Below are 9,065 nucleotides of genomic sequence, written 5' to 3'. Positions count from 1 at the left end.
GGAGTCCGGCCGGACTCCGGCTGGCGGCGGTGATGCTCGGGACTCCGTCCCGAGCTTGGGGGCGGTGCAGCGCGGCTGGGCTGCGGCCTGGCCCGGTTGGCTGGCCGGCCCAGTCAGAGAAGGAGTTTTTTAAAAAAAACATTTCCAAACAAATAAAAATAATAAAAGCAAAATAAATAAAAATATTATATAGGCATATAATATATTAAAATTTTCAGAAAAAGATTTTCTACGACATGAACATTTTGCTAGAGTCAAATAAAATTCATAGAAATTCAGATAAAACAAAGAGTGCTACTGGTCTATTAAAATCCAACAAAAATCATTTTAAAAATACCAAAATGATTTCAAATTAATTTTTCTCCAATTTTCTAATGTAGGGAATCATGTTACCCTATTTTCCATTTATTTTATTTTTGGAGAAAATAATTTGAATATAACTCAAACAATTCCAAATTGAAAATAATTTCAAAAGGATTTTAAATTTTGATCCTTTTAAACTCCCAACTCATATTTCATATAATTTGAAGAATTCATTTTATCTTCTCTCATGAAAATTATTGAGTTGCTTGAAGTTTTTAAAGTAAAAATATTTCCAAATGAAATTCAAATCTTTTCAAAACCCTTTTCATTTATTTTAAATGGAAGAAGTCATATCATCTTCGCTCAAGGGTTTTGTATTTGAAAGAATTTGAATCCATGGAGATCAGAAAGCAAATATGAAAGTTTGGGAAAGTCCTTTTATTCCCTCTCATTTAACTTTCAAAAAGTTTCGAATTCACTCACTTTCAGACAATCAATCAAACAATCCATCAAATCTATCTATTTATTATAACATTACAAAATTTAGAATTTTGGGATGTTACAAAAATAAAGGGCGTGCACCTGTAAAGGGTCATGAGAATGCGTATCACATTTGAGACGTGTGTTATTCTTTGATCTCCTGTTGCAACGGGTATGTTTGCTAGTAGGAATAGAAACAAATAATTTTGTTTGCAATAGAAGGGGAAAAAAAGCTGTTGTATAGACAGGGTAAAGCAAAAGGGAAAAGAAAAACATTATATCTGTTAAATTAGGCACTCCCATTGATTATTACTCCGACTTCCCGAGCACGCGTCACATGGCTGCCGAGTAGCGCTTGTGCAGTTCCAACAAAAGCCACCGCAACATGCGGACGTGCACCCAAAGGAAGGCGCACATGGAGGTCGGCAGGCCGCATTGCACACACCTGCACTCCATGGCCGCAACGGGGCTCCGCCCCAAGCCATCTTTACCCATCCTGCCGTCCTGCGCAGCCCCACGGAGAAGCTAAACGGCAAAGGAAAAAAAGTAACACCCCTGCCACTCCTGCTAATAAGTGAAGAGAGAAGAGAGAAGAGAAGCGTAATGAGGGGGGGCACATCACGTGACCGGAACGTTGCCCACTCTTTCCCCTGCCGGAAAGCTCCGCGACGGGCCCGAGTCACGTGCCGAGCCACCCACCATTCCCGGCTCTCGCACCCGTCTTTCTTTTTCTCGCCATTAAAAAGCTTGACCTACCGGTGAGAAATAAAGTCCGTGGAGTAGCAGGGCAGTAACCACGGAGAAAAGCTGCAGCACCCCAATGTGCCAAGACACTGGCTGGTGCTAACGAGAACGAACAGACCGAACGCGCAGGCTCTAACTACTGTAGCTAGTGGCACTCGAGCTTCTTGCATGACCGGCAGTAACATCGCTCAGATTTTGCCATGGAAAAAGCAGTCAGTTTGATGTTTTTTGTAGGAGGCAGAGACGAATCCTGACACTCGAAGAATAATCCGTGAAACTCTGGTAGATTTTGGCCGTTCGTTCGATTAACAAATTTAGCGTTATTTACGAAGTTCTTGAGAAATTATACCACAATTCAGCGTTGGATTGGCCACGATGGCAATTGTACCAACAGAACTTGATATTCATCACTCGTAGTAGAACTTGGAAGGGAGGTAGGTGCCAACAAGTTAATTAACAAAAAGATGCAAAATATATGGAGAGAAAAAAAGGCGAAAAGTGAAGAAAAGGAGGCCTGAAAATTTTGCAAAGGGATCTAGCTAGCTAGCTAGGCTGCGTGCGGGCGCGCGATGATGCACGGCTAACTAGCTAGGAGTACATCCGTACGGCCGGCTCAAGCGATCAACATATGCCGTAGTCATGGAACATGAGCTCCGGCTTCACGGTCACCCCGGGGCCGGGGCCGGCCGCCGCCGCCGCCGCGTCCAGACGGTGGCTGCCGCGGATGAGAACGAGCTCCTTCTGGCGGCGCAGCTCCATCACCTTGCGGTGAGAGTTGGAGTGCTGCGTCAGCAGGAACGTGGGGCTTGCCGCCGGCCGGTACTCCGGCACCAGCCGTCCTGACTTGAACCGCACGCCGCACGCGTTGCACAGCGTCTTGGGCCCCAGCGGCCCCGTTCGCCACTGCGGCGTCTTCTCCGAGGCGCAGTGCGTGCAGCGCCGCACGCCGCCCTCCACCAGGCCCACCTCGCCGCCGGCGACGGGTCCCTGCTTCTTGCCGCGACTGCCGCAGTTGGAGCCGCTAGGTCGTGCCGTCGTCGAGGACGGGAAGTCGGACGAGGAACACGAGGACGAGGGCGATGGCTGCGAAGGCGGGTGCGGCATGAGGGAGTGCCATGCGGCGGCGGCCGCGGCGCTCGCGCGCGACCGCTTGCTTCGCGCTCCGCGGCCTGGCACCGCTGTGACGCAGCTGTCTTGACCAGCCGAGCTGCCACCGCCGTTGTTCGCCGCGTTAGCCGCCGCCATTGCCGCATGCGCGGCCGATGAGTAATTCGGCATGTCCGAGTAGGAGTCGTCCACGAACTTGGATAGCCATTCGAGCTCCGCGGCTTCCTCGCTCTGAAACGCACACGTACATACACATTCAGGTAAGCTCAGCAGTTCGATGATCACGAGTACGTGTCAGAATGCACACGATTTAACGATCATGCACAATTTCATCTGCAAGGGCTACGCGTTCGTCAATTATGCGGTGCTTACGGGTATGTAGAACTCGTCGGCGAAGGAGAGCATGGACGTCTGGTGATCCGACGACGTGGCGGAAGGGGTGGTGGCCGACAGCTCGCCCACGCCGGCGCCGAGGTGGTGATGGTGGTGGAGTCCGTTGTCCGGCGCGGCGGGGAAGAAGTCGTGGGCGCCCGCGGTGGGGAAGTCGAGAAGCTCATCCACGCGCATGCTGGCGTCGCGCATGGGCTGCATCCCGTAGAAATGGTGAGCGGCCGCGGAGTAGCCGCCGGCCTGGTGGCCCATGGGCGCGGCGTGGACGTTGGAGGCGTTGTGGTAGGAGCCCATTCCCATGCCGAGCTCCACGCCCATGGCCATTTCCCACTCGGACGCCATTCCAGCCCCCGGGAGAGCAGCAAGCTTGAGTATTCTATAGTCTCACCTAAATAGCTTGGCGTAATCATGGTCATAGCTGTTTCCTGTGTGAAATTGTTATCCGCTCACAATTCCACACAACATACGAGCCGGAAGCATAAAGTGTAAAGCCTGGGCGGAGAAGAAATAGTGCGCGCTGGGCTTTGAAGGGCGAGCTCCAATCAGTCGCCAGTAGCAGGAAGGGCAGTTGCGAGATAATTTAATGGAGAGAAGGACAGAGGGGAGAGAGAGAGAGAGAGTTTAAGGTGGTGCGATTAGGGGGGGGAGAGGATTAGCGTGCGGAGGGGAACGGAAGCTGGCCTGCTACAGGGTACCCCAGCACAGGGGCAGGCCTCCAACGTGCCCACCCATCTTCTCTCTCTGTGCACGCTCATGTGCGCGCCAGACCACATGCGTCTCTCTCTCTTTTATCACAGCTCCATTCTCGGCCTAGCAACGCTTTAAGAGCATCTACAAAAACCAGCGGGGGCGAAACGTAAATGACAAAGATCTGAGGGTGCAAAAGGCTAATTATTCCCTCATATAGGCACTTCAAATGAAATTTTCTAGCCCCCCCTCGCCTCAACATAGCTCCGTTGTTGAGAAAGTGCTCTTCTACCTCGGAGCTTAAATGAGCTCGGGATGAACATTAAATTCCAAAAAAAAACAAATTCGGAAGGATTTGAATTTTGTGTGTATCAAACTTTAGCGAATGGTTTGAGTGCTTGTAGATTTCACCATGGAATGACATCCGTTGAAGCCGTGGAAAAACAACAAAATCAACACTCTGAAATATTTTTGAAATTAGCACTTTAGGAGCATTTATTATTTTGTTTTTTTCTATTACTTTCACAAATGTCTTTTCATGATAAAATTTTAGAACACCCAGAATATTTGTCAGTGTTTGCCACGAAAATAAAATAGTTTCCTTATGTATATATTTTTAGAATTTAATGTTCACTCAAGCTCATTTGAGCTCGAGCTGAGAAACATCACGTCCCCACCGCTGTGCTTTTCATTTTGGTAAGGAAAGGAGGGGAATCAGCCGTGCATGGGATGTGAGTTTCTGAGCCAGAGCTTAATTGAACTTGGATGAACAGTAAAATCCAAAAAAATTGAACTTTTTTTGGGTACAAACATTGAGAAAATTTGTACGTGCTCACAAAATTTCATCTTGAAATAACATTTTTGAAAGTCGTGAAAAAAAGCAAAATTGATGCTCCAAAAATGTTATTTTTCGAAAGCATTTTGGATTGCTGATTTCTTTTTTGCCACAACTTCAAAGATATCTTTTCAACATGATATATTGTGAGCATGTAAAACTTTTGTCAATGTTTGCACAAAAGAAACCAAATATTTTTTGAATTTTTTCTTTCTCTGAGTTTTACTGTTCATCCCGTTGAGCTCGGGAGCTTTGCCGTGCATGTTACTACTACTACTTTAACCCTAACGCATTGAGAGCGAGTGCATGAGCACACGACGCGCCACGTGACCCCGTGAGCTGTAGCCTGCGGCGAGTGTCGCCCCAGCCCCACTCGCCATAGACGGACGGGCGAAGTGGACGACGCGCAACGGAATGGAAGGGAAGCATCATGCAACGCATCATCTCTCCTGCCTGACGCGAAATGAATGCTGCCTCGCGCGGGGCATTTCGTACCGCTAGCCAGGCGGGAAGGTCTGACACCCAGAATGGCCACCCCGGTCAAAAATAATTCCATTCCGGGGAGGTCTCCAAGCGTTTCCTTCTTTGATCGCCGTCCCGCCCCAGAGCCTTGGCGCTGGTGCTCGTTTCCCTGCCGGTCTCGGCATGCAATAAAAGCCCCTGTGGCACGCAGCAACGCTTGCCCGCTTCACGCATTTGCTCTTCGCTGCTGCTGCTAACCAAACCACCCAGTCTGTAAAGTTCCGGTTCATCGGGGAGGCCGACTCCGGCGAGGACGTGCGGGCTCAGACGGCCAGCCGGGCCCGAGGAATCTTTCTTTATATAGGCCGGAGGCCAATTACTCTTCCTTGCCCGGCCCGGGTGGCAAGCAAGCGGCTAGCTGCTGAACGCCGGCCGGCGTGCGTGGTGCGTGTTCGGTTATGTGCGAGTGACTGCGCGGCATGCATGATTTTTTTTTTTTGAGACAAACGCGGCATGCATGAAATGATGCATGTGCCATGATGCATGCCGGGGTAGCAACGTAAAGGGGCTTCCCCGACCCATCACGCCTTTGCTTGGGTTCCATAAGTGCGTGCATGTACTCTACTGGGAGCCCATAATTTCGCCATCCTAGTTAGTAATAGCATGCACTGCCTCCATCTACGCACCCAATCCTCGTAGTAACGTTGTACCGGTACGTACGTATCGCATCGTATCGTCCACAGTAAGCCAGCAAAGTTCTTTCCTGCTACGGAGAGTATGAGTTGGACAAAAATGTTGGCTTAATTCCAGTCAAGTATCGGTGTTTCTCTGGCCTTGCAACGCACGTACGTACGTATCACATGTATGTAGTGCTTAACTTAAGCGCGCCAAGACAGAGATCAGGAGCACGTACGTACGCATGTATATATATACGCGGGTACGGTGAAGTTTGTGGAACAAGCTGTGTTTACTTGCGAGTAAATTGGAAGGAGGAAGAGAAAGGGAAAAGGCCCATTTGGAAGTAGGGCATGCTAGGCCCGACAGCGGACATGTTACACATGGTGCGCCTGACACACGGAATATTGATACGTGAACTAATCATGCCAAGCTGTCGTTTTACGCGTCCTCCCTCACGTAAACCTTTAGGTCACTGCAGTAACTGGTCGCCTTTAATCAGGAGAGCTGCAGTAATGGGACTAGTAGCACTACCACGCAGCTAGCTCTAGAACTCGCTTTACTCAGCTAGTCTTTCTTGTAAGTATATAGAGTAACTTGGTTTCAGTTCAGAACTAGTACGTGCCATGGGAGAATTGAACTTTGGTTTTCTCTAAGATCGAGGTGATCGATGCAAGATAGTACTCCTGCCCACATGTGTGCCTGCTAATAACGTAACATTCGATTCTTGGGGGCCGGACGGTTAATATTTAGAAGTGATTTAGATAGATATTTATGCAAGTCAAACTTGCATTAGCTGTACTGTGCACTTGTGCGTGGGCGAGATATATATATACGCCGAGAAGAACGAAATGGTGCGTGGCCGCGCGCACTACGTGCGATCGCACCGGAATCACATGCTAAAAGCGACGAGGCGCATAAAATATGCAAATTAATTCGTACAAGAATTATGCATTAGTCCGGTCGCGTCACATGAAGCTAGCAAGCTTGAAGTGAGCTGTCTCCACTTGACCACAGCTAGCTTAACTGGCACTCTAGGGTCTGGTCAAAAGGGAGCTAGTCCAGTTTAGCTAAAGCCTAAAGCGTCCTACTACATGTACCATGATGCACATGAGCCCTTCATGATCTTGCTACTCCAGAAATGTTTACACTAACGGGCACTTAACCATCTACACTGACGGGTTTGGTGGTCGTTACCGGGTTAGCGTTTTCGTTAACGCTTTTATTAAACCCGCATGAAAATCGAGAAACTTACTATGACCATATGTCCGTTCACGATTGGGGCGGCATTAACCACAACACGAGCAAGCTCCTTCCGTTCGCGCGCTATTTAAAAGAGACCAGACGTCGGGCAATAATCGCTCCGCCGCCCCTCATTCCCTTCTTTCATCAATTTCTCAACCCTTTTGATGGCATCCGACGAGCAGGAATAGCAGTTCTCCGGCATAAAAGAAGGTTGGGTGGCCTGCCGAGCCCGCCAGATACGAGCGAGGCAACTCGCTGGTCCACCTCCCTCGCCTAATCCAACGGAGCAAGTTGTCGCTCCAAGCTGGTGCGTGATTCAGCAACTCGCCGCTTCAGGACAGCTAGTGGGAGGAGTGTCGAGTTCCTCCAGGCCGGCACGGAGGAGCATGATGACACGAGCATCGCTGCCATCGACGACGCCGTGTCTACCGTGCCTCCCATGCCTACGACCGCGCCATCCACCGTCAACACGCGTGTAACCGCGTCCTGGAGGCAGAGAAAGAAGCCGGTTGTGCGGACATCGATGAGGTGGCAGACCGCACGTCCACGCCCGTCGCCATCATCGAGGAGTAGTAGAACACGGGAGGCCGCCGCCGCTTGGGTCCCATGAACGTCACCGCCGAGGCGATGCCGGCGTACACAACCGATGTCTTGCCTGGTCGTAGGCCACCGTCGTCCCCCTACCCAAAAACCAACTCCGACCCGTGCAGCATAGGGACCCTTCCCCTTCGCTTGAAGCACCAGCCGACGGTACACTCTGATGAGCGGTGGGGAAGCGAGCCACCCTTGGCGTTGAAGCGTATACCTCCGGGGCTCACGCTTGCCGGACATGAGGACGACAATGGAGAACCGCCGCGACCGACAGTAGACTAGTGAAGGTTATCCATGTCGTCGGAATGGATATCTACCGACGCCAGCCGTAGACTAATTTTATCTTAGTCCGATATCGTTTTTATCCTGTTTGTTAAAAAAATGTTTAAAATGTATGCGGGCATCGTTGTATTATGGCTTCCCCTCGTCTTCACAGGCTGGTCCTTTTGTCCACGGATGGATGCGTGAGAAAATTTACGAATCGCCGTTGAGGATGCCCTTAATTCTCATCAAGAGCCGGTCACACCAAGAACAAAAAACACAAAACCGGATAAGAAACTAGCTACACCGGGCTGGATCCGGCTTGCCTGCTCCCTTCCCATGCTCCCATCCGTACTCTCACCTCATCCTACGACTGTTTTTTTTTCTTTTTCCTTTCTAATCTAATCATCTTTCCCCCTGATTTTAAAAGGATGGGGCCAGGCTTTATTTTGTTTCAATCAAATCAAGCCACGTAGGCGGAAGCACGGTTGGGCACACACTTAGGAAGCAGGCAAGTCTCCACCGGGCTAGGCAGCCAATCGCCCTCTCGCCTCAAAATTGCGCAGCGTCTACTCAATCACCTCGTCGTCCTCTTTCCTCCCGCAGTAATCAATCATGAGGCGAGGCGGGTGATGCGAGAGGGTGTCCGCAGAGAATTGTCAAACACGAGCGGGGGCCACGCGTGCATGCAGTTCGGTGCATCGTTTGGATGGTGGGTGGGGTACTACGGGAGTACGGGTTGCGGCGGTAGTTACCGCAGGTAAAGGAACGCCCGGGTTGACGTCAGGGTAACGTGGAGTGTCGGCGCTGACGGCCGGGGACCTCTCCCGCGTCTCGCTCCGGCGGCTCCACCCTCCTCTCCTTTACTTTCCTCCGCCGTCTCCGTTTTTTAACCGCCCGCCGTTGTCCATTGCCGGTGCCACTGCAGTGCGTGCCCACCTCGTTTTCCCCACCTCCGTTATTCTCTCTTCCTCTCTTCCCTATCCACCGCTCCATCAATGGCAGCGCGTAGCTAGCTATCCACCGCAGCTGGATGAGACATGAGAGAGAGGAGGCCCGGCCGGGGCATGCACGTTATCCACACGCAGACGGTGAAGTGGCGGTAACAGTGTCAGTACTACGAGAGACACATGTGCCCAGCGCCCTAGCTGTTCCCTCTCTTTCACCACCGGCCAGGGACCGATACGGCACCCCCGCGCGCGCTCTTTGGTAAAAAAGGAACAAAAGGCAAGAAAAGGACGTGCACGTAATGCGAGTGGTGACGGAGGGAGCTCGGTTGATCTTT

General features: G+C 50.7%; 1 protein-coding gene across 1 annotated transcript; it reads right to left on the bottom strand.

Moving 5' to 3' along the window:
* Positions 1–1,870: 1,870 nt before the first annotated feature.
* On the bottom strand, positions 1,871–3,392 carry LOC125534319 (GATA transcription factor 2-like). Its single transcript, XM_048697576.1, has 2 exons — positions 3,007–3,392; positions 1,871–2,865 (listed from the first exon to the last, which is right to left on the bottom strand). The coding sequence occupies exons 1-2, from the start codon at positions 3,364–3,366 to the stop codon at positions 2,149–2,151; spliced, it is 1,077 nt and encodes a 358-aa protein (XP_048553533.1). The 5' UTR covers positions 3,367–3,392; the 3' UTR covers positions 1,871–2,148.
* Positions 3,393–9,065: the final 5,673 nt, after the last annotated feature.

This window comes from Triticum urartu, chromosome 1 (assembly GCF_003073215.2).
Source record: "Triticum urartu cultivar G1812 chromosome 1, Tu2.1, whole genome shotgun sequence".
NCBI lineage: Eukaryota > Viridiplantae > Streptophyta > Magnoliopsida > Poales > Poaceae > Triticum > Triticum urartu.
This window is presented reverse-complemented; position numbering and strand designations above follow the sequence as displayed.